The sequence below is a fragment of the Drosophila subpulchrella genome, chromosome 2L, assembly GCF_014743375.2.
Source record: "Drosophila subpulchrella strain 33 F10 #4 breed RU33 chromosome 2L, RU_Dsub_v1.1 Primary Assembly, whole genome shotgun sequence".
In the NCBI taxonomy this organism is placed as follows: Eukaryota; Metazoa; Arthropoda; class Insecta; order Diptera; family Drosophilidae; genus Drosophila; species Drosophila subpulchrella.
Genome location: NC_050610.1, coordinates 20,263,092 through 20,286,843, shown reverse-complemented (window position 1 = coordinate 20,286,843; position 23,752 = coordinate 20,263,092). Strand labels below are relative to the sequence as shown.

Here is a 23,752-nt window from a genome sequence, read left to right as displayed (position 1 = left end):
TATACCAAAATATACGTTTTCATATACTCGTAAGCCATTGGCTCAAAATATATAAAAATCTTAATTTATTTATTATTATTATTATGTTTTTATCTACCATTCTTCATTCCACATTTTTCAAAATCTTTTGAAAATTGATACTATAATTTGTGTAAAGTTACAACGTTTTCTAAGAGGGGATCAGCGCAACGTGTTGCGCGAACTTGTTGTTCGAGCTCGATGTCGAAAAGTTCGAGGCAACCTGGCTGTCAAGCCGTTTGAACAAATCAGTTCGACGGGCAATTTTGTATATCTACGTTCGGCCGACTTACGTACTACGATTTTTGACGCCGCGAGGAAAAGAAGAAATGCTTGCTCCGTGGTAGAAAAAACTGTGAAAGTGTGACAGAAAATCGTGGAAATCGGGCTAGGAAATACAAGTGCGTGAATTAAGTGACTATGTATTGTTTATAGAAGCGAAATATCTAAGATTTTAGCGGTTTAACAATGTTTTTGGCGTTTTTTGGTGCTAAAACGACGCCGTCGCACTCGCACTAGCTCGCTCTCTCTCTCGCTCTCACTCGCGGCATCCCTGTCTCTCTCCCAATTTACGATTTTCCCTTGTGCTGGTCGTTCGTTAAGATTGTTTACGAATTGCAGTGTGTGATAAAAGTGCAAAAACTGGCGAAAAGTACACAAAATAAAATGGAATCTGTGAATAAATGTGGTAAAAACGCAGATAAAACCAATATTATAATGAAATTGAGCCGGAAAATGTGGTTGCTTTCTCTGCTGACGCTGGCAGCGCTGCAACTGCGCCCTGGCAGCGAAGTAGCGGCTCATCTGAATGTTTTTCTAAATCCCGTGGAAGTAATGCGTTTATTGGGTGAGTTTTTACTACTTTTTTTTATTTTTACTTTTTTTTCAAATATTTCTATGTCGCACCCATTTGTTATTGATTTCCTTCCTATAAACTCAATTACTCTCCCTCTCTCTCTCTCTCTCTCTCTTTCTGAAAAGTAAACAACAATTAAGCAACTTGTGTCAACCAATTAAAGACAGTTTTAAGTTTTCATTCATTTTGGTAGTGAAAAAAGCCTACTTCCCTTTAAAAATTATGTTTATTTGCCTTGCTTTGGCTTAATTTAGATGCCCTCGCTCTATCACCTCTCTCGTTCTCTCTCTCTCTTGCGCATGCCGCAGGTGTTGTTAAACAGTAAAACAAATAAACAAACCGCCCGCAACAACAAAAACAACAACCAACTTTCGTTTGCTTCGTTAGGAAATTTTACGCTTCGTATAAAAACAAAAAAGAAGAAGAAAACATAAGAAGAGGAAGCGGCAGACACGCCAAAATATATAAAGACAACAACAAAGTCTGGAAATCTACATGCTGCATTCAATTTATCTCCCTTGGTGGAGAATATTTTTGAATATTTCTTGGAACTGAAATTCCTTAGCAACCCAAAAATCAAAAAAAAAACGCAAAGTGAGCTTGCGGAGTAAGAGATAACGGGAGAGGGGGAGGAAGCAAGAGAGGAACATGCAAACGAGATGACAACGCAAAGGCGACAACAACAAAGCCACCCAAAAAAAAAAACAACAACGAAAACGTGACTGCGAGAAGGAGCAGAGAAAAGAACAAGAAGAAGAGCAGTGGGCGCGGGTGGCGGTGGGCGGGGCATCAGCTGTGAGGGGTGGCGGAATGCACAGTGGGGTGCATTTCACATATTCTTAGAAGAACACAGTTCCAACAAAAGTTTCAAATTCTCTGAGAGTCGAGGGGAAATATTTGTAACTTTTAATGGAATTTTCTGTTAACTTTACAGTTTTTAAGAGTTACTAGGTTGCAATTGCATACATTTATATAAATATTATTAATATAAAAGTTAACTTGTGGTATTTGTTTACCCTTCAGTTTTTTAATGCTTTAAAAAATGTGGAAAAAGGTATTGGCTCAAATGTCAAAACTTTGAGTTCATGTTTTCAAGGGAATTTGTTATATGACTATGAAAGAATACTTCGAATTATATGAAAACTTTACACTATAGCTGTTATAATAACTACATTTTTTGGCAGTAGGTATTAGAGGTACAGAAAACATCGCTTTTCCGATGTTTTAACAGGCAATCATCGACGTAACATTGAAAAATATCCATGTTTCTGCACCTCTACTAGGTATGTATACCCTAAAACAGAATAGTCATAAAAATGCAAATATTCTTATATTATTTCTACACTATTGAGTTTCGATTTGGCATCGATTAGATGAGGGTTAAATTAATACATTTGCAAGGGTTATAATGAAATTAACTGATTTGAAATCCACATACCCAAATTCTAGACTCTTTAGTACGAAAATGAAACTGTAAAGTATGGACTTTATATTATTTAGTCTTAAATCTATATTTTAATACCAATACTGCCTCTAATATGTATAATTTTAGAACAAGCGGTATTAAATCTTAAGTTTCTGTTTTTGTTGGGTGTAGTTTTTCAAACCAAACTTGGTTTTTGAAAAATTCTTGAATGTTGAACCTTGGAGTTCAAAATTGAACGGTTCATACGGGATCATCCCACTGTGTGTGCACTTTCTTACCCCCTCGGAGGGCTTTCTGCATTTTTGGCAGTATTTTACATGACAAGTCTGCCCACTTGCGATGCTGTTCCGGCAGCACCAGATTTTGGCATGCAACGCGCCTTGTTAAATCGAAGTTTTCTTTATCTTTTTCTAACCATGTGTGGGAGCCGTTTCGCTGACGACGATGACGATTTTGCGTGTGCATTTCGGATTTGGGATTTCGGGGGCGTGAAATCAAGTATGCAGAATATTCCGGGGTCTGTGGGCCGCACTTTGCCAGCAAAGCGCTGCAAATTGTAGATACATATAGCCATGGGGTAATTAAGACAAAGTCGAAAAGTTGCGCAGACTTGCGTAGGATAAATGCATATAGACGGGCCATAAAGAAATGCGCAAATGCTTTGTACTCCTCACTCCGTGGGCCATAAATCAATTAAGCTGCATAATTTGCATTTGATTTGTGTGCGCAAAAAGGGGTTTTTTGGACCGAGGGGGCGGGGTTTCTGCGTGGTCTTTAGCCAAAGTTGGCGGCTTAAATGAATTTCATTTGCATTTACGCGTAATTTATAGCTCGCCGATGATCGCACGCGGTTAGTTCCCTTATTTTTTATCATCTCGACAGGGGTCCCGGCAAAGTTCAATGCTAAAAAGTTTTGAGTCATAAAGTTCCTGGCATCTGACAGTCATATGAAATACGATCCAGCCAGCATGGGTTGGGCCCCATGCTCGATCGAATCATCATATATGATATGATCATACGTTTTCCAACTTTATTCCCATTTCGATTCCAATCATATTCCCCAGAAATAAACCATCACAGCGAAGGCGAGCACCCCGAAAAAAGTTTAACGACTTTTTTGCTGCTGTGACACGCGCTACATTTTAAATAGCCAAAAGTGCATTATTTAAATTTAATTTTATTGCCTTCGCCCTGCTACATTTCTCGTAGTTTCCCCTCTTTCAGTACGTTTTATGGCATTTTATAGACGATTTGGAATTTTTCCAGCTTTTTATGGTGACCATTTTGGGGCGCTTTGATTTAATTTTACTGTTTCTAGCCTGCTAATGAAGCTGCAATTAAAACTGAAATGGTTAAAAGAACCGGGATTATGGAGGCTTTTCCAATGGCTTTGGCACGATTTTCACACTTTCGAAGCGGAGAATGTGCTAAAATCGCCACGCCCCCTCGCGAATGATCGATTGGTAGCCGCTTTGGGCCATAAATTAGCCGCTATGAAGTTGAAGATACAAAGATACTGAATAGTGACGAGAATATTGGGGGAAAACGCTAAGTTGGATGTGTTAAATTTACCACCAACTGTGCTAAATGAATTGAGAGCTCGAGGCCCTTTTGTTTGGGCCAATTTAAATATTTTCATATTTGCCTAGGCATCTGGAAACATGTATTGATGGCTTTTGTTATTTGAAGTGAGCCGCGGCTAAGCGGCTTACACAGCAAACAAGCTGCCGAGGCACAAGAGTATCTCGAAGATACACACGACGCGCTACTGTGGCAACTTTTAGCACCTAACCGAAGCTAAAGCTGTTGAATCTGTCGGATGGCCGTAACAAGCCAGGCATGTATCTCGTTTACTTTGTTTTCTGTTTTTCTTTTTATATTTTTGTATCTCGTGTTTTGTTTTTCCCCCCGGCCTAGTGGAGACATTTGTGCGCTTCTCCGGTTTATGGCTTGTTCTTGGCTGCCTTTCCAAGATCTCAGCAGCCGATAATTGTAAGCGAACAGGAGGCCGTTTCATCTGGTCGTGCTAAAAGCCTTCCGAGAATCGCCACCGATCCACCCAGACCCCCCCCCCCCCCCCCCCCCCCCCCCCCTACTAACGGTTTTGCTTTGGCTGGCAACTTGCTACTTGGATATGATCAGCAGGCATGATCTATATTTTAATTGGTGTTTGGCAATTTATTGTCCAGTTTCGCCGTTCGTTGGGTTCGCCAGTCACACATAATGAAGTGGCCATTAGCTAATGAAGCTGTCCCCTCTACGAAAGCAAAAAAAATGGGAAAAATAGAGAGGGTGGGGAAAGTTTATGGACCTGATCGTGCCAGTTTTTGCTATACGATGTGCTAGCGCTAACAGCTCACCTGACAGATCGTAAAAAGTGCTATCCGAAGGAGTTGACACAGCTGTCGCGTCCGCAGATCTTATCTGTTCAATTAGTGATCGCGAAAGGGGACAATAAACTGTGTTGGCCGGAAAGATCTTGATCCTAACACATCTTAACTTTGAAAATGTCTTACAATTTTTTATGTGACAATAAATTAGCACTTGAATGCATCATTCATTTAGCTTAAGATATACGATTCACATAGTAAAATAATATTCAAGTGGACCTAATCGATTTTGGTTTTTAAAGCTTTCTGTGTCTTGTCCAACGTAATATAATATATTTCTTAAGCCACCACAAAATGGATTTTGCCCATATTACTTTCAAAGTCATTTTTAACAAGCTTCCAATCAGATCCTCACCTGATTTCTATCGGCTAGTGTGGATAACCGATCATCTCCGGCTTCATTAAATCCATTATCTATTTTGGCCACAGTTTATCACGTTGTTCTGTGATCATTTCCGCACTAGCTTTCTATGGACCACGATCATCGGAGATATTTATCTGCTCGTACGTGACTTATGAGACAGTCCCAAAAGTTTGTCGTGCCCGGGCATTTGGGAACAATATTTCGATTTTATTTTCAATCTATTTCTAAATGCGATCAGAGATCGTGCGGCCTCGTAGGGCTATCGATTTCGAATTGATGGGCACTTGGCAGGTCATAAAGTCTCCCCAAACCAAACAAGATCTCTCTTCTCCGATTTCATTACGATTTTTTGATAGCAAAAGAGTTTCGAATTACCCGGGGCTACGTGTTTGACATTGGAAACTGCAATTTGATGATTAGGCGTGGTAAACGGGCAGGGCCAAATTGGGAGGCTCAGTCAGGGTCATTTGCATACATATTTTATGGGTTCATGTGTCTGGTGACTGTAAACCAGTCATAAACTTGACTAAGCCCGGGCTTAAAGCCATTTCCCATTACCACCAACCAGCCAAACTATCGACAAAAAACGGCATTTAAACAAATGAAAATCGCATAAACCGATTGCAGGCAATAAAAGCGACTGCAATACTTCCCAGGCAAATAATAAACGAATGGCCTGTGGAGTTGTAGAGTGGAGTGGGTCCCGATTCTCGTCAAAGGCTTACTGAGGGGCTGGCTCCTCCGAACGCTACTGTGCTGCGGTTATCACTGGGAACTGACAACTCTGATAACCCCGCCGGGGGCTGCCAGATGGAGAGCAGCGATGAGGCAGTGGGGCGCATGTCAATAATAAATATCAGCCATTGTTTGCCCGGCTAGTGCTCCCCGTACAATATATGGGTATATGTATGTACATATGCAAGCCGAATAGGCATGCATAGTATGGCAAAAAAAAGGAATAATCATATTTACTTTAAACAACAGAAAGCGCTATCAATGAAGCCCGATTTCTGTTTTTGTAGAGAGAGAAAAGTATAGAGGTAACTGTCCTTAAAACATGGGAAAGTTCGGGTTCAAAAAATAATGCATAGTATTATTAGTATTTAGTATTATATTTTATGCAATCTGAAGTTCTTTCTCTAAAATTAAAAATTGAATTTTTTAATCCCTCATCTTTTTAATCGTTTTTTAAGCAACATTTTTTCTGTCTGTGCAAAGTTGTCGCAGCCATCGAGTTTATTTCCATGTCACTGTGACATATGGGCGCTGCAAAATGGGGCGTGGCTGCTTTGGGCAACTGCAAAGTTGCAAAGATGCAGATGCAGTGCGTGCATCTGCTCTTTTGTTGTCGCTGCTGCACTGTGTTTATTGAGTTGTTCGGTGTTTAATTGGGTTATGCGCTGTGGGAGTTTTCCGTTGCAGAAAGCTACATGGAAAGTATTGAAGGGATGGCGAATAATACCCATCGGAGTGGGCGTTGTAGGGGAATTTCTTTGTAAAAAAAAAAAAAACAAGCAGTTGGCTTGTTTCGTGGCATCAGCAGCAGCAGCATCTAGATGCATCGCTAACTAGGCATACTACGGCAATGCAATCCGTGAGATGAATGTGCTGCTAACACGATTTTGCTGACATTCCCACAATGGGAAAATTCGTGATACGCTCTGAAGTATATTAGTATAGATGGCATTGCTAACTGGCAGATAGTGTGGCACTGCAAGATACGAATCTCGGGGGATTTTATCTGTTCCATGTGTCTTCAAGTTGTTACAGAAAATGTATAAAATATTTTGAAGTTTGCGGCTTGAAAAATAAACAGTTCTTATAAAAGTATCTCAGTTTTGTGTGGATAAGGAGTTTGAACATTTGTATCTCTCTGTATCTCTTTTGGAACTTTTTTCCTTATAGATACTTTCGTATTTCTTTGTCTTTACAAAAGGTTTTAGCTTGCCCAGCTGCAGCCACTCGAAGCTCAATTATCTTCACACACCATCGCTCTTGACCCGCATCATTTATATATATTTTTAGGAGGCTGTCTCCTCTTCTCTCGCAACTCAACACTGAAAAGACAACAGAAAACTGACAAAAAATGAATAACGATTAAGGTTAATTACTATTGATTCTGCATATTACAATAAGCCGGCCGGTCAAAGCCGTTTGTTTTTTGTCAGTTGGCCAAAATTGTTTGGAAAACGTCAACTCTGGAAATTTGAATGATTAATTTGGGCACCCAACAAAAAAAAAGGGAAAATCTACGCGTTAACTGTGCCAAATCGCTTGAGTTGGCAGAGATTTTGCCCTAAAGAGATGGCTAATTTTGCTGCCACAAATTTGTTACAATCAAAAGCCGAAAACGAGAAACGAGAACGATGAGCCCGCGGCTGCAAAAAAGGCCAACCGAGCAGGAAAAAAATAAAATAATAGGCAAAACAAAAGGAGCAGCATCATTTATCATAACGACGTGAGGCAACTAAGAAACGATTCACACAAAGATACGGATGCGAGTGGGGGGGGGATGGACTTTTCCAGGGGGGTTTTGCCGGCTGGAGTCGGAGACATGGCTCAAAAACATGTTAAATGTTGACATGTGGTGGGCGTCCGTTTTGGGGGTGGTGCCCCGAGAGCTTGTAAGCGAGATTGTTGTGCGTGATAAGCCAAGGGGGATGGGGTCGGGGGGGTGCCTTTGAAGGCGGTTCCCGGCAGGCGCCGATCATTTGTTTTATTTATTTTTCGATTTGGCCACAAACTGCACAAAAGACCCGGAGCAGATTTCAAGCCAATGCAGCCAAAGTGACATATTAGCCATTAGATGGGGGGGGAAACCGAAACCGAAACCGAAGCCCGGAATATTGGATGGATGGGGTTGCAGAGTCTGCAAAAGGTTCAATGCGGTTACGGTGCAGATGGAGTCGCTGTGCCATCATTTATCATCTATTGCAATTTCGTTTGCCTGGGAGGATTGGACAAGATAAAAGATGCCAGGAGAAGATGCCCAAAGACCCCGGCCAGAGGGTTGTCCATGTGCCCCACGTACCAGTCTGTTTGCTTAAGCAAAATTACTTGTAGTCACAGCCTGAGCCTGGGATATTTGTCAAATGGAGATAATGGCCAACGAAGCCAAGAAGTTGACGAAGGAATACGACAGTAAATCGAAGGTGTTGCTGTGCCACTAGTTTTCATAAATTACCCATCACTTAAGGTCCATTTATAAACATCAGGGATCTATCTTCGATTTGGCCCCAATTTATCTTTCCAAAGACCTAGTTTAGGAGTTTATAAATAATGTATGGGGTCCTGGCTTTTATTACAGATCCAAAACAATCTACCAACTTTATAACAATTACCAAAATCGAAGAATTAAGAGCATTTTCTTAAATTTCTTACAATGGCATCGTTAACCCCAAGTGGTTAATTTGCAAAACAAATATTTTCAACCTTTGCCCTTTAGAAAAACCACATTCAGATGACTTCCCACACCCATTCACCACTCCCTGCCCAAAAAAAAAAAAAAAAAAAACAGTCCAAGTTATGAGATGGCCACTACCAAACCGCTGACCCCAAAGAGTGACCCCAGCGAAAACTCTAATTTTTTTGCTGGTCTTTGTTTCGGTTTGGGAAAAATCAGCATAGGAAATCGGCACAGCGGAAAGCACTTCACGAATTGCAACGCTAATTACATGAAAATGGAAACCAAACCGAACCGTAGACTTTTTCTCCGTTTTTTTTTTTTATTTTAATTTTCTCTTTTTTATTTTGGTGTACGAGTGTCTCCGGCCAGTCGTTTCGGCAGTTCTATGTAGGATGCCCCTCCGCTCCTTGGAAGCGGTGTAACAATGGTCACGACTGTGACTCTGAGCAGTAGCAAGCTATTAAAAAGTTGCAAAAAATACTCGCAACGACAGCATCATGACTGCACGCTCCGAAAAATTCGACATACGATATGGGAGACTCGCGACGCCGCCACCACTACCATCACATCTTTTTCCAGGTCCTCATAGCAGGCACGCCCACACGGAGAAAAAATATCATCGATCTATAAGTGGAAATTCATTCCATAGAATTTCCAACTGAAATATACCAATCAAAACCAGTAAAAGATATTATAGGTTTAATTTTAATTATATAATATAATATTTCTTATAAATATATTACCTTGTGATTTTCTCTCTGTGCGTTGGAAAAGCCAGCCAGTTATGAACATGGCGGATAATACGAGCACAAAAAGGTTAAAAAAGTTCAAGAGCCGACCCGCGTTGGGCACATGCAAGTGACATTTGCTCGAGACATAAGGTAGACGACAACGAATCCACTTCAAGACGCGGCCCTCGACAATCCCAACGTATCCCATCCAATCCCAACCCATCCTCATCCCATCCCATCCCATCCCAGATCCCCAGCCCCCGCCCCATGCACCTTATAAAAATGCAATAGAGCGGCAACTTTCACATGAACCTGTGAACTCTGGGCCCGAGTGACGACTCTTGGCCGGGACATCTTGCTGGCCTCGGTGAAAAGGGTCAATGGAAACGTGTGTCTGAGGCTGAAAAGCAGCCTGCCTGGAGGGAAATTGCTATAGAGACAGGACGCGTTGCATTTGATTAAGTCATGGGCGCTATTTTTAAAATGCTGCCGAGGAATTTGTCGTAGCCGCAGCAACTCAGCAACAGCAACGTGCAACATGTTGCACATAGCCGAGGAAGTTGGTAGGGCGCATTGGGGAGCCAAGACTGCAGGGCTGAAGAATAAATGCACTGGGGCAAAATTGTTGAACTTGTAGTATACCAAAGTATCTGGAACAGTAAAGATAACTTTGGTTAAAAACATTTTAATTTTGGTTTGGGGCTCTCATCTTTGGTTAGTTTCTAAGTATTTAAGGGATATTTGCTATTTTTGGTAGGGAACTGGTATAATTGTTACTAAAATTGTATCCTTGTCGGATAGCTTTATTTTTACAAGTGCAGCATATACCCGCATGTCTGACACAATTTATATGCCACCCAGTTGAGCCATTTGCCGGGTCTGCCTTCTCCATCGCCAACGACCATACCTATATCTAGTGGTACGTCTAGGGCGATGTCTGGAGCTCTGTCTACCTACAAGCTCGCTGATTTTTATTGTTATTGCCAGTTGTCAAAGGAAGTGCGCGTGGCGTGGCTTTCCTCCTCTCTCGGTTGTTCCAGGGATTTTCGTAAATTATTTCTAGGGCCCCACAATTTGCCAGTTTTATTTGGGGGAAAGTTGAATGCACTGAAAGTGCACCCAAAAGTGGCAGCAGAAAATTGGGCACTGAATGCGCGTCATTGTTGATCAATTTGGCTTACTTAAATTTCGATTTGTGTGGTCCAGGAAAATCTTGTTAGGACGAACCATTAAATCAGTACAAAAAACTACCTGCTTGCATCATTATCATTAGCATAAGACGTCATAACAAAACCAAATGAGTTGGCAATCGCGGCCAGACATCTCTGAAAAAAAAGAGGGAAAACAAGAATAAATAAAAACACTGTCGAAGATGCTTCATTAACTCGAAGAATCAGCCTGGGTCAAACCGCAATCGGGCAGACAGGCAATCGAAGTAAAGGGAACAAACCCCAGACATGGCTCATTCTGTTTGTCTTTGCCCTGTGTTCTTGTTTTGCCAACCTCAGAACGCCGCACTTCCATTGCCGTTTCTCCCTAAATCCAATTCGTGCTGTTGTTCTACATAGATTCCCCGGTAGATACAACTACAGATACAGATACAAGTGATGATAAACTCGAAAATAGTTTCCAAGGAATTCCCTAAACTCGAGCGTTCGCCCGTGTTTATTTATATAAAATGTTGCCGGCGACTGTCTGCGGATCGGGTTAAGCAAACAAGCCTCTAGAAAAACTCATTGCACTGAGTGCATACGGAAAGATTTACATACAAAGTTGTGGATGAGTTTGTTTTATCAACTAGCATGGGAAATGTTCTCGAGGAGGATAGGGAAAGTACACGTGCTTGGTTTATTTGAGAGTAAATGCTACATGTTAGGGTCAACAATGATGAAGAAGGATGCGATCTGCTTTGGATCTTTTACTACACTTCGTTTTGACGATATCATATCATATTTTACTATCCATCTGTAGATCTTTCTTGAACTTTATTTACCTAACTAATTGATTTTTTCTTGTTTCCAGGTGTCTCTGCCGAGGTTTACTACGTTCGCGAAGGTCACATAAACAACTACGCTCTGAATTTTATTGTACCGGTTCCGGCGAACGTCAAGGACATTAGTTTCACCTGGCAATCGCTGGCGGGTCGAGGACTTCCCTATAGCATCAATGTGGTCAGTTCCGATCAGGAAGTGCTGCCACGACCGGCGATCAATGTTTCGCACAGCGGGGAAATCCCCACCAGCATCCAGACCTGGTCCATCGCCCTCAAGTGCAGCGGTCTAAAGGCAGCGGAGGTGGACGTGACTGTCAGTCTGGAAGTGGTGCTAAACCGATCGCTTAACAATGTAACTCACTTGGTTTTCCGGCGCAAGAAGATTTGCCTTGTTAGTGATAGTGCCGAGGATCTGTCGGAGGATATGGATGATCCCCAGCTGCTGGAGACCGTGATGTTGCCCCCCACAGGACTGATTACCCTAGTGGTTGGTGTTTCTGTGGCCATGGGATCTGTGTGCCTGCTCCTGATGATTGCTTACTGTGTCAAGGGAGCGGCGAATAAAAGACAGCATCATCAGCATGGCGGTCAACCCATGAGGACATCGAGTTTTCAGAGACTGAATACCCACCCGCCTTGCCAGTCCTCCATGGGATCGGCGGCATACATGACGCCCTCGATTATAGCCCCGATTCATGGCTCCTCATTGCCCCGAAAAGTTCCCGTATCCGTAGAGCAGCAACATCCGGAGGAGTTGCATCGCCGCATTTCCGAGCTGACCGTAGAGCGCTGCAGGGTGCGTCTTTCGAGTCTTCTGCAGGAGGGAACCTTTGGGCGAGTTTATCGCGGTACTTACAACGACAATCAGGATGTTCTGGTCAAAACGGTGGCCCAGCATGCCAGCCAGATGCAGGTTCTCCTCCTGCTGCAGGAAGGAATGCTGCTCTATGGCGCCTCTCATCCCGGAATTCTTTCTGTTCTTGGCGTTTCCATAGAGGATCACACCACACCATTTGTCCTGTATCCCGCTCTGAATAATACCCGCAATCTTAAGCTGTTTTTACTGGATCCGGCTTGTGCCCGCACGGTGACGACCATCCAGATTGTGATGATGGCCTCGCAACTTTCCATGGCCCTGGACCATCTGCACAGCCATGGTGTTGTGCATAAGGATATTGCCACGAGGAACTGTGTGTAAGTATACATAATTATGTATTTTAGAAATATTCACTTAAGTTTAAGCTTATTTAATCACATATTTTCAATTATTATTGGTATATTTACAAATCTAATCAATTGTCTTTATTTTTTCCTCTCAGTATTGACGATCAGCTGCGTGTGAAGCTGTCTGACAGTTCGCTGTCTCGGGATCTCTTCCCCTCGGACTACAACTGTCTGGGGGACAGCGAAAATAGGCCTGTTAAATGGATGTCCCTGGAGGCACTACAACACAAACAGTTCTCCGAGGCCAGCGATTCGTGGGCCTTTGGAGTTCTGATGTGGGAGCTGTGCACTTCCGCCAAGCAACCATATGCCGAGGTGGATCCCTTCGAGATGGAACACTATCTCAAGGATGGCTATCGACTGGCCCAACCCTTCAACTGCCCCGATGAGCTGTGAGTATTCGAATTGATGGAGATCCTAACCGATTGTTTTACTAATTCAATGGTCGTTCTTTTATCTTCTCATTAAAGGTTTACGATCATGGCCTATTGTTGGGCTCTTTTACCTGGCGAGCGGCCTACCTTTGCCCAGCTGCAATCTTGTCTCTCCGAATTCTATTCACAAATCACGCGCTATGTCTAGGACATCAAGAGTATCAACGTCATCCACAAGGGGATCGGCTCTTTTGAAGGGTCTCCGAGATTTAACCCTAGTTAAATAAAGTCCTGTAGCTTACTTTACTTTGTTATAACGAGATTTGCCAAATCGAATGTTTAGCCTAGCCCTGGCCCATCATCTGTACATATAGTTAACATATTCAACACTCTTTAAGTACTTATCCTTAAGCTTATTCTACGATAAACTTGACTCTTACCACTTAGATGAAATAGTTCAGTTTGCACACTCCTCTCTCTAATCCATCAAAAATAGCTAAAAACGAAAGCCGAATCAAATATAGTGATATTTATAAATAGTATTAGATTTACCTTTAAGATTACACATACATATTTATGATGCATATAATACATGTTGTATGTTTAGCATTTTTGACAATTTACCGTTTATATGAGAGACTAAAACAAGATATACAAATATATATACACACATATATACACTCATCTATATATGCCAAAACAATTCCAGAAATTACCAATTTGTTTTTATCCGATTTTATGGTTTCGTCGTTAAGGTTTTATCACCGTTTTCCGAAGGGTTCTCTTCCAGCACAAGTCACGCCTTCGTCCTCGAACCTTTTGCTCGGGGCTTAGGCTGTCCTCCACACTTTTCTGGTGAAAATCGCCCAGGCAAATGGAGGAAATTTACGGCTTTCCTACTCGAGAGCACCTAAGGAAAAGGGGCCCGGTAACAAAGTTACGTTCACGCACACAAATTAGCCATAAATTTTAATTTTACATGACAATGTTTTTTTGTGCTCAAGTGAGGAGTGGGAGTGGGATAAACTAAGAAAAAAGAATTTTCCCAGAGACCCTGGAAGATGTATCAATTTTTTTTCTCGATGGTTGTGTCCTTGGCAGCGTAGATGAGCTCGGAAATATATAACCTGGTGCTGGGAAAAAGTGTGGCCCACAAATAGCATGTGCTACACATGTCCTGCGTCCTTCGGCCATTGTGTTTGTGCTCGTGGGCGGGCGTCCTTACACTTTGAAAGCCATTGCCAGAGAAACGGCTAGGACGACATATCGTAAATATTTTGACAGAATCGCCTTTTGCTTTTCCTTTGGCGTGTTGGCCATTGTGTTACCGGCATCAACTTCCTTTATCCCCAGCACCTGCTGCTGGCCCGTACTGTGTGTACTATTCCCATACAGGACAACATCAACAACCATAGTTGCCTTTGCCTCCTGGTAATCCTTGTGTTTGTGCGACTTGACCTGCTCCGTTTGCCATCGCATTTCTGGTTATAGCCTTAAGCGGCTTTAAACTTGCTGCCTGTTGCTGTTCGTGTTGCCTGGCTTGTCGTCATTGCTGCTAATATGTATTCCCCGAATGGAACAACAGGGCATTACGAATAGGGATCCCCCCCACGAAACGCAAACAGTGTACTTAATCGCATAGTTTGTTTATACTTATTAGTTGATAATGTGGCATGTTGACTGCAGTCAAGGAACAAAACGACAGGTGAAGACTTTCTCATCGAAGTCGTTGGCTAGTTAACTACTTTATGGTTGTGAGTTTAGGAAAAATAAATACAGAAGCTGCATAGACACTAGGTATTGTATCTTGCACTAAATGATTTCAAATAGAGCCTTGCATTTGAAAGCTTCATGAATTTACTTTTTTGTGTTTCTGAATATTTTAAATATACTATTTACCATAAATTTATAACTTCTTTTAAGTATATTGCACAAAGTTTTAAAAAAAGATATAAAATGTTGCCATTGGCTGTTCCCATTATACTGAAAATTCTGATTAAAGAATACTTATCTATTCTACTTTACAGTTTTTGTAGGCTATCATAAAAAAGCATAACAAAAAATTCAAAACTTCTTCATTTTCAAGTTTTTGATAGTCTTATCCATTTAAAGACATTATCTGGAAAATCTTAAAGTGATCGTTTCCCTCGTCCATGTTAAATTCTGCACTTCCTCCCATCGCCTTCTCCCGCTGTAAACAAGCCATCCAGACGATAAGCAAAATACTGACTTGCATTTCCGGCTGCTGTTGGGGCGCCATCGCCAGACAAGTCCCACCAACATTGATTTCATTCAGCGGGACTGTTCCTAACTCAGCCCCACCTCATCGATGCCGACGTACTATCCGAACATTTTCCGGGAATCTGAAAAGGGGATACCCAAACCGTTTTGGGTGGGAGGGTTGCAGTGCCACCATTTCCATTTCACATGGCCATGCGATTTCCATGTTACATCCACGTCTGACTCAAGTGGCAGCCTCCCCCCTCAGTCCCCTCGATTTTCCATCGACTATATAGCATAACCCTATCTACCACCCGCACTTGCAACTCGACTGCGCCTCGGTGATAATTTAAAAAGTTTATATGGCCAAACTGCCACGGATTGCCAGAGCTGCCGTTGCTTTGCACCATTCTAATGACAACTTAAATAAACATCAACAATGGGGCAATGCGAGGGAAATTGTTGGGAGAAAATCCAGCCAAAGTCTGAAGAAATACTCAGGAAAACTTTTAGGTAACTCGACGGGAAGATACTCACTTGTCTGTACGGCTAATATTTTAGTTCAGTCTTACTGATTAGATTATAAATCTTTAAATAGATATGTTACCATATTATCTTTATTATTATTTGATACAATAATTATTTGCACTATATTATATTTATTTATTATTATATTTATTTATTATATTTCACCCCGTTACAAAAGAGTTCAAAAGCCCAACAAGCCCCGAGAATTCCATAAATACCCGTTATAAAAAACGATCCGCGAGGAAAATGGAAGTTCAAGTTTCCCATCGTCTAGGGAGGCCCATTGTGTGGAAATATTTATTTTCTATAAATTATTTTCGATTATCGCTTCTGTGCTCCCCATTTCCTAGCTCGAGAACTAAATAAATACACTGAGCTGCAATTAAAGCTAAACAAAATGCATAATTTCTGCTCATTTGTCGATAAGCTGGCACTCCGTTTACCGAAATTCAATCCACCCGCTGTTTTTATGGGAGTAGGGGCACAAATTTATGTGCCTCGCTTCCGCTAATGGAATTTTAATGTTTCATTGGAAGTAGACGCATAAATTTCGGTTTTGGTCAAAAAACCAATAACGGAGTCCATGGAAGAAAATTCTCATTGAGTTTCCCATATTTTTTTTTCAATCCAATAGCTAACAAGTGAAATTGTTGTTATGAGTAAACGAGTTGGCCCATTTAGTTCATTGGCGCCGCAATTCCATAGAATTGGACAACGCACCAGAATAAATAAAAAACAAAAATATTTTGGAAATGGTTTTAATTGGAAGTCAGCAGGTAACAGTGGGGGACACAGGGCTTGAAAGTGTGGATAGAAATACTGTCTAAATTGTAAAAGCCATTTCCATTTAAGTGTTGGTATAACTGCCTTATAAATTCAATTGTGTCTAAATTATCGGCGCATCTAGAAATAGGCAAATAAGGTTATCCACAGAGTAGAGATTTAAGAAAGTGGCTGATAACTCATTCAAAATTCAACTATACATACATATTTATACCCGTTACTCGTAGAGTAAAAGGGTATACTAGATTCGTCGGAAAGTATGTAACAGGCAGATGGAAGCGTTTCCGACCCCATAAAGTATATATATTCTTGATCAGGATGACTAGCCGAGTGGATCTAGCCATGTCCGTCTGTCCGTCTGTCTGTCCGTCCGGACGAACGCTGAGATCTCGGAAACTATAAGAGCTAGGCTATTGAGATTTGGCGTGCAGATTCCTGAGCTTCTTACGCAGCGCAAGTTTGTTTCAGCAGAGTGCCACGCCCACTCTAGCGCCCACAAGCCGTCCTACTGGTATGTAACTCTCGAGGTAAGTGTATTAGGCCATCCAGCTTTTTTGTGATTTCCAGCTATTTCTCCAGTACCAACATATTTATGTGACTTCCAAAGAATTTTACCAAACAAGACATAAATTATTACAGAAATTAGGAAATGCAAAGCTCAAAAAAGAAACGCCGATTACCGTTGCGTTTATAAGTATCTGAGGATATCGCTAACATATACAAATAGTTTTGGTGCCACACTTTTCGTAAATTTTTTGCTTTTCTGTCGTTTTCTTCGTACACAATAAAAAATGTACTAGGTGGTGTGCGAATAGCTATTGTGCTCACTGAAAGTTGTTAACTGGTGTTTGGTTTCTAGCAACCAATCAATTTTTTTTTCATTTCAGGAAAAAGTCGGAAACGAATATATTTTAACGCTTAACTTTATTCATATGTGGATTACAGTGTCCAGTCAGATTCGGTTCGCTTATTACAGTTCTCGGACGAAGGGAACAGCGTAGTGGGGCACATATTGCGAGTAGGCCCCGGCGGATCCGTAGCTGGGGGATGGAGCATTGCAGGACACGGGCTGCAGAGACGGCTGGCAGCTGAATAAATAGTTCTTTGGGCACGGCGGCGATGGAATGGATGACGGGGCTGAGTAGGTGGGTGCGGCTGGAGCTGAGTAGGAGGGACCAGCAGGAGCAGAGTAGGGCTGGACAGCTGGAGCAGAGTAGGGCTGGACAGCTGGAGCCGAGTAGGAGAAGGAAGCTGGAGCCGATGCAGCTTCAACTCCATATCCGCCGTAGGCAGCGCGCGACACACGAATGTTCTCAGCCAGAGGAGCTGGGATAAGGATACCCTGCGTGGCCTGCAGCTGGATGGTCTCGGAGGACACTGCGGTCAATGCCAAAACACCGGCGATAAGAAGGTGACCAAAGTTAAATGCCATTGCGGATGGTTCAATAGGTATCTCTTCTTGCTGCAGAAGTGGAGAACGAAATGTGACTGTTGAGTAAACCTCAGAGCCAACCCACTTTATAGCGCAAGTCAAAAATGCTGATCGCAATCCCGGAGTAGAACGACAGCAAGCAGAAAAAATGTAAATGGAACCACCACAGCCTGAAAACTGCTGACAGCCCCCAACCAGAGGGCAACTTTGGAGCATAGTAATGACCAGCTCTTTTTTAAAATGGATCATACAATGACGCTTTGGTTTCTGGTCTTGGTGATCTTAAGTCCCACATGGCTAGTCTGGCGAAGAAGGGCCGCCAAAGTCACTTCCGCAACGAAGTTTTTGTATCTAGACCGTCACATTGCCGAACGCAATCAGAGTTGGGCCCACCGTCTCCCAATAAACTTCTATTCCGAATGGAACCAGCAGTACTACAGGAGATTTCGTCGACACGCTGGCATGATGGTCTTATGTGGAACAGAAATTCGGCACCAGCACCCATTCGAATATGCTCGATTTGTCTGATAATAAATTTTACTAAATTGTTCATTAGTTTTTATTTATTTTGCGGATGAGGGCTAAGCAAAAACTATAATTTAATTATATTACATACAGTGGTCGGCATAAGTATTTTGACAAAATAAAAGTTAACTATACTCATAACTTGAATATACTTCTTGTAAACTATAGGCATCAATGGAAAGGTAATTTCAATGCCGTTTGAATGATACAATACATTTCTTTACCCATTCAGTACTTATTGAAAAGGACGAATTTGTGTAAATCAACTTTGAAAAAAAAAAAAAAAAACTTTTTTCCTCGTCTTGAAAACTTAAATTTTTTGATGCAAAAAGTTTCTTCAAACAAAAATAATAGTAACTGCAAAAAGAATTTTTCAAATATCATTTTGCTTATATTTTTTATGATTTTTTGAAGGTGACAATGTCGGAAAAAATTTGTATGAAAAAGACAAAAATATGGCTCAAATGCCTGTTTTTAAGCATTTTCAAAAATTCATAAAAAATATAAGAAAAATGATATTTGAAAAATTCTTTTTGCAGTTACTATTGTTTTTGTTTGAAGAAACTTTTTGCATCAAAAAATTTAAGTTTTCAAGACGAGGAAAAAAGTTTTTTTTTTTTTTTTCAAAGTTGATTTACACAAATTCGTCCTTTTCAATAAGTACTGAATGGGTAAAGAAATGTATTGTATCATTCAAACGGCATTGAAATTACCTTTCCATTGATGCCTATAGTTTACAAGAAGTATATTCAAGTTATGAGTATACTTAACTTTTATTTTGTCAAAATACATATGCCGACCAGTGTACATACCTTATATATGGACCGTTCTTTCACAAGCTACTAGCCTTTTTTTGGTTAAAATTTTTGATTTGCATTCAATTTTTTACGTTTACTATCAGTAAATAAGTAAACATGTATAAGAGGATTTGGCAAAAAAAAATTATTTTTTTATTTCGAATTTTTGAAAGCTCGTAAAAACACGAAAAACTCAAAAGGTACCTCTGATTGAAAATCTATAATTTCAGCTGAAACAGGTAGAACGTAGCGTTTCCGACCCTATGAAGTACATATATTCTTTATCACAAGCACTAGCCGAGTCGTTCTAAATGCAATTTTTATACCCGTTACTCGTAGAGTAATTGTGAGCTTCACTTTGGCCGTTTGTGGGCGTTAGAGTGGGCGTGGCATATTCGCGTAACAAACTTGCGCTGCGTACAAGGCTACGGAATCTAAATCTGAAATCCCAATTATCTTTTTTTGGAAGTTTCCGAGATATCCGCGTTCATACTTACGATTTTTTGAAGTTTTTGGGCGGCTTGTGGGCGTAAACGGGGGCAAATTGGGCCTTGAGAAAGTGGGAGCCGGATTGGGAACGGGGTTTTCCGGCTGATGATTCTTCTTCTCTTTAATAATTTATAGGGTTAACCCCAGTTCTCACCAGGTAAATATATATATTCCAACATTTCTTTTAAATGAATAAGACGGCGACTTAGTAATTGTAAATAGGTTACAATTCAAATAGAATGATATAGAAGACTTGTGGCGGAGATTTTCGAGGAACCCAATTTTCAGCTGCCCCTCGTGGTCGTCGATTGATCATGACCAGAACTTTAAATGCTCTCTTTTAGCCCACTTCTGTTTCGGATTTCGATTGGGTTGAATCACCGAGGCGGCACCAAATCCAGATAAGCCTGTGCTTGTGGATATAAACCTATCGAAGGCGCAGAACGACCTGCTGACCTTTGCCATTTGGGCAAACTGTTACACAGAGTTACCCAGTACCCGCAATTTGGATCATATGCAACCGAATTTCACTAGTCCCTCGACATCTTATTCCTCCGAAAAGTTTGTTTCCACACTCAGAAAACATCGTCACCCTATGTATATATATGTAGCATCAAGTACGAGTTATTTCCTTAATTTGTGTTCTTGTTTCAAGAAGGCTTCTTTAAATCTTCTTGAATCAAATATCAATAGTTTTAGGTGTTCAAATTTATAATTATAATTAATTATTATATAATTAATACTTGGTTAAAGTCCATTTTAATTACATTTGATTTGGCACGGTATGTTTTTAAGCTAACAATAAAAGTTCTTTTTATTTCGGACAAAAATAGCTTTATTTCGAACTCCCTTTCACAACATTGCTTAAATAGCTTATTTATCCTCAGTGTAGAAAACAAGACATAACTAATAATACCTTATCCTTTTAAGGTCAGCACTCTACAACAATTTTCTCAAAAAATGGACAAGGCAATAGTGTTACTCTTCTTCTTGTAAGAAAGTTTTGGTAAGCCCAACTGGGAAAACACACCTTCCAACCATTTTCTGCAAACACATTCGATTGTACACTTTGTTTGGATAGCAAATTCTTTGCCAACTATTTGGCAGATAGAAAAATGTAAGTCCTAACTGAGTTATTCACGCAAATCCTTTAATGCCATTTATCATATGAGGTGCACACACATATCAAATTCATGTAAAGCACAATGCAGCCTGGCACCAAGCCTGATCCCTTGGCAAGAACAACATTAAATTGAAACAAATTGAACATAAAAAGCATTCAAAATAAGGCAAACACCTCGACGATGAGGAAGGTGCCAGGACTCGGGACCCTGGAGCAAGGACCCAGAATTCAGGACACAGACGAAGACGAGTTGCTGCCAAGGTAAACACACAACGACACCGAAAACTACGAGGGAAAGTTTCTAGTGGAAAGTTAATTTTTTCCTTGTATTACAGCTGCACCGGAAAAAATAAAGAACCACGTTTTTATTATGGAAAAAAATATACTTGGTAAAAATTTCTGATACAATCTTAAATGATTTTATGTTATTTTATAAAGTGTTATGATTAGAGTAAAGGTTCTGAACTGGTATATTTGAGAAGAATATACCCGAATATACCAGGTATGCTTTACCCAATCAGTTATGTTATGTTTGTCATTAAGTAAATAGGAATCAACTCAGTATACCCTTTTAAAAATTATAGTTTAGTTAGCGAATATATTTCATAATAATGAATATATCTATAATGTGTATTATTATTCCGTATAAAGTGTATCTAAAACTTTTTCCCTGTGTCCTTCTGCTGGAAAATCAGGCAAAGGTACACAACAGCAAAGGGAAGAGCATAGGAAACGGAAGTATTTTCTGTTGATACTGAACTCAATTTAGACGAAATCAAGTCAAACATGGCAGCTACCAGAAAAAGGAGCAGGGGACTGGTGGCATGGAAAGCGGCCACAGGAAATGTTGTAGTAAATCATGTGGGAGCCGTGAGGTAAGTGGAAGCCGGAGGATGTGGGTTGTGTGCGGATGCCAATGAAATGCGAATGCGAATGCTCAAGACGATGTCCTCCCACACTTCCCTCGAACAGAAGTTGACAAAAATACAAGCAGCTAGGAATAAAAAAAAAAAAAAAGAAGAGACCAAACTCGGGGCTTGATTGATGTTTGTGCTGTTAGTTGTTGTTTGCGCAGGGCGGGCAAAGTCGGTGTATTAAAGTTTCGATTAAAGATTTCGATTTGGGGGCGGACAGCCATTTGGTATGTTAGCCAGCAGACCGGCCACTAATCAATCCTTGTCAAAATATTTATATGTCCCCAGCTAAATGAAACCAGTCCAAAGTGAAAGTCATGGAGTAGCTAAATCATGGATAAAGTGGGGACTTGTATTTAACAAAAATGGTAGTATAAGATACCCCTTGTTTTAGGTAAATAAATTTAAAAGTTAAGCCTTTATTTCTTAGATATTATGCTAAGCAAAATGACTTCTTAAAACTAAAAACCACTTTAAATATCTTTTTTCTTAATTTTTTCAGCCATTAATTATCGAAAATGACCACACCCCAATGAAAATTGTGTAAACATGATGTTTTAAATCTATTGCCAACTCAGTTTTCGACTACACACATTCAACTACATGGCGGATAAAAAACAAACACAAAACGGGTAAAATCTGTTCCAGGTTGCCATATTTCTTGTTCCACTCCGGGGCTCGTTTTAATGGCCTCAGCTCTCGTTGTGCTCGTTTCGGAGGACCCCGAGCTCGGACTCAGCCGGATTTAGGGTTAGAGATAGGGGCTCTCAGCATGTGGTGCCAGGGATTCGGTGTCCTTGCTGTCCGTCCGCACTTTCACTGCCCGCCGCGCTCTATTTACAGTTTTCGGGACAGGACCAGGATGGGAAGGGGGTGTCCTGTGGCCAGGGACACTGCGGATTTGCCGGAATTGTGTTTGGTAAACATTTTTCGGCTCTCTGTTGTTTTTAATAAGAAAATTGGCCAAAGGCCACACACACACAGAAGCGGTCACAAACGGTCACGGAAGAGGATTTCGTATCCCAGATTGCTTTTAAATTTTGGCTTGAGTTCTGCTTTTTTTTTCCAATGGTTTATTTTCTTTGCTTTGTCTTGCTGGTGATTTATGTGTTTGTTTTGGGCTGCTCTGTGGGTCAAGCCGTGGATGAGTGGAACCGTTTATGGGAATTAGTCGGGTAGTAGCAGTTCAGCTTGGATCGGACTATTGGCCGGGCATTCACTGAGCCACGGATGCTGGCTGAATAAACAAGAACCCAAAAAGAAAAAAATAAGCCCCAAAAAGCAATTGAGTTGACAATTTCCACCCTAGTCCAAAACAAAATCCAATTCCTTTCACTCCGTTCGCATAAATAGACTTCGATTATAATCTTGAAAGAAAATACAACAGAGACGATAGTAATTCCCCAAGCAAATAGAAATGCGTACAGAGTTTTCTCTACATATTAAAATTTAAATAAATATGGAAAGTATGGAACACATGTTATCAGGAAAGGACAAGTTAGGCAACATCAAAAGCCAATAAAAATAAAAAGCGATACAAATCGCAGCTGAAATAATCACAGGGCAGATTTAGAAAGAGTGGAACATTCCCGGAGAGAAGGAAGGACCGTCGTTTATCGCTACCATCAGCAAAAGGGCTACCCCCCATTATGCTTTTTCGGTTCGATTTAGGGAAGCCTTGGGCGTAATCAATTAGGCCGAAAGGTAAACAAACCCAGACGAAACTCGAAAAAATCGTTATCCATAATCAAGTCTCATGATGATGATGATGATAATGATGCAGCTCCCGTTGACAGGGAACCCAGCTTAGACGCAATTCATTTACCGATAATCTCCAGACGGAACCTCTTCAAGCCAACTGATTAATGTTGATTATTATTATCAGATTCGTCGTTAGAAGAGGAAACTTTTCGTTGTTTTGGTTTGAAATTAATGGGAATATGGAAAACCCTTTAACTTTGCTTCCATACATACTCCAGCCCATTTCTCTAAAGTGCTAAAGAGTTTGAGAACTGAAAAGGGTTTTACAGAGTTTGAAAGGCCTGCCAAAATGGGAAAGCAAAAATTCTCAATTAATTATGTTTTATAATAATAGACTAATTAATAAAGGCAAGAACCAAGGAAAGGTTCACACGAGGACTTGAATGACATGTTCAATT

The 23,752-nt window shown here is 40.8% G+C and overlaps 3 protein-coding genes across 3 annotated transcripts; 2 read left to right on the top strand and 1 right to left on the bottom strand.

Annotated features, from left to right (window-relative positions):
* Nucleotides 1-323: 323 nt before the first annotated feature.
* On the top strand, nucleotides 324-13,483 carry LOC119548358 (tyrosine-protein kinase Dnt). Its single transcript, XM_037855573.1, has 4 exons — nucleotides 324-865; nucleotides 11,214-12,378; nucleotides 12,504-12,800; nucleotides 12,879-13,483. The coding sequence occupies exons 1-4, from the start codon at nucleotides 685-687 to the stop codon at nucleotides 12,988-12,990; spliced, it is 1,755 nt and encodes a 584-aa protein (XP_037711501.1). The 5' UTR covers nucleotides 324-684; the 3' UTR covers nucleotides 12,991-13,483.
* Nucleotides 13,484-17,218: 3,735 nt separating this feature from the next.
* On the bottom strand, nucleotides 17,219-17,816 carry LOC119547053 (vitelline membrane protein Vm26Ab-like). Its single transcript, XM_037853731.1, has one exon. The coding sequence runs from the start codon at nucleotides 17,743-17,745 to the stop codon at nucleotides 17,284-17,286; it is 462 nt and encodes a 153-aa protein (XP_037709659.1). The 5' UTR covers nucleotides 17,746-17,816; the 3' UTR covers nucleotides 17,219-17,283.
* On the top strand, nucleotides 17,786-18,273 carry LOC119547054. The gene has a single exon (XM_037853732.1). The coding sequence runs from the start codon at nucleotides 17,986-17,988 to the stop codon at nucleotides 18,271-18,273; it is 288 nt and encodes a 95-aa protein (XP_037709660.1). The 5' UTR covers nucleotides 17,786-17,985.
* Nucleotides 18,274-23,752: the final 5,479 nt, after the last annotated feature.

Bases quoted from the DNA above. Each gene is read 5' to 3' on its own strand.
- LOC119547053 (XM_037853731.1), bottom strand. From the start codon at position 17,745: ATGGCATTTAACTTTGGTCACCTTCTTATCGCCGGTGTTTTGGCATTG.
- LOC119547054 (XM_037853732.1), top strand. From the start codon at position 17,986: ATGGATCATACAATGACGCTTTGGTTTCTGGTCTTGGTGATCTTAAGT.
- LOC119548358 (XM_037855573.1), top strand. From the start codon at position 685: ATGGAATCTGTGAATAAATGTGGTAAAAACGCAGATAAAACCAATATT. The intron at 12,379-12,503 runs GTAAGTATACAT...TTTTCCTCTCAG, and splicing joins ATTGCCACGAGGAACTGTGT to TATTGACGATCAGCTGCGTG. The intron at 12,801-12,878 runs GTGAGTATTCGA...TTCTCATTAAAG, and splicing joins TTCAACTGCCCCGATGAGCT to GTTTACGATCATGGCCTATT.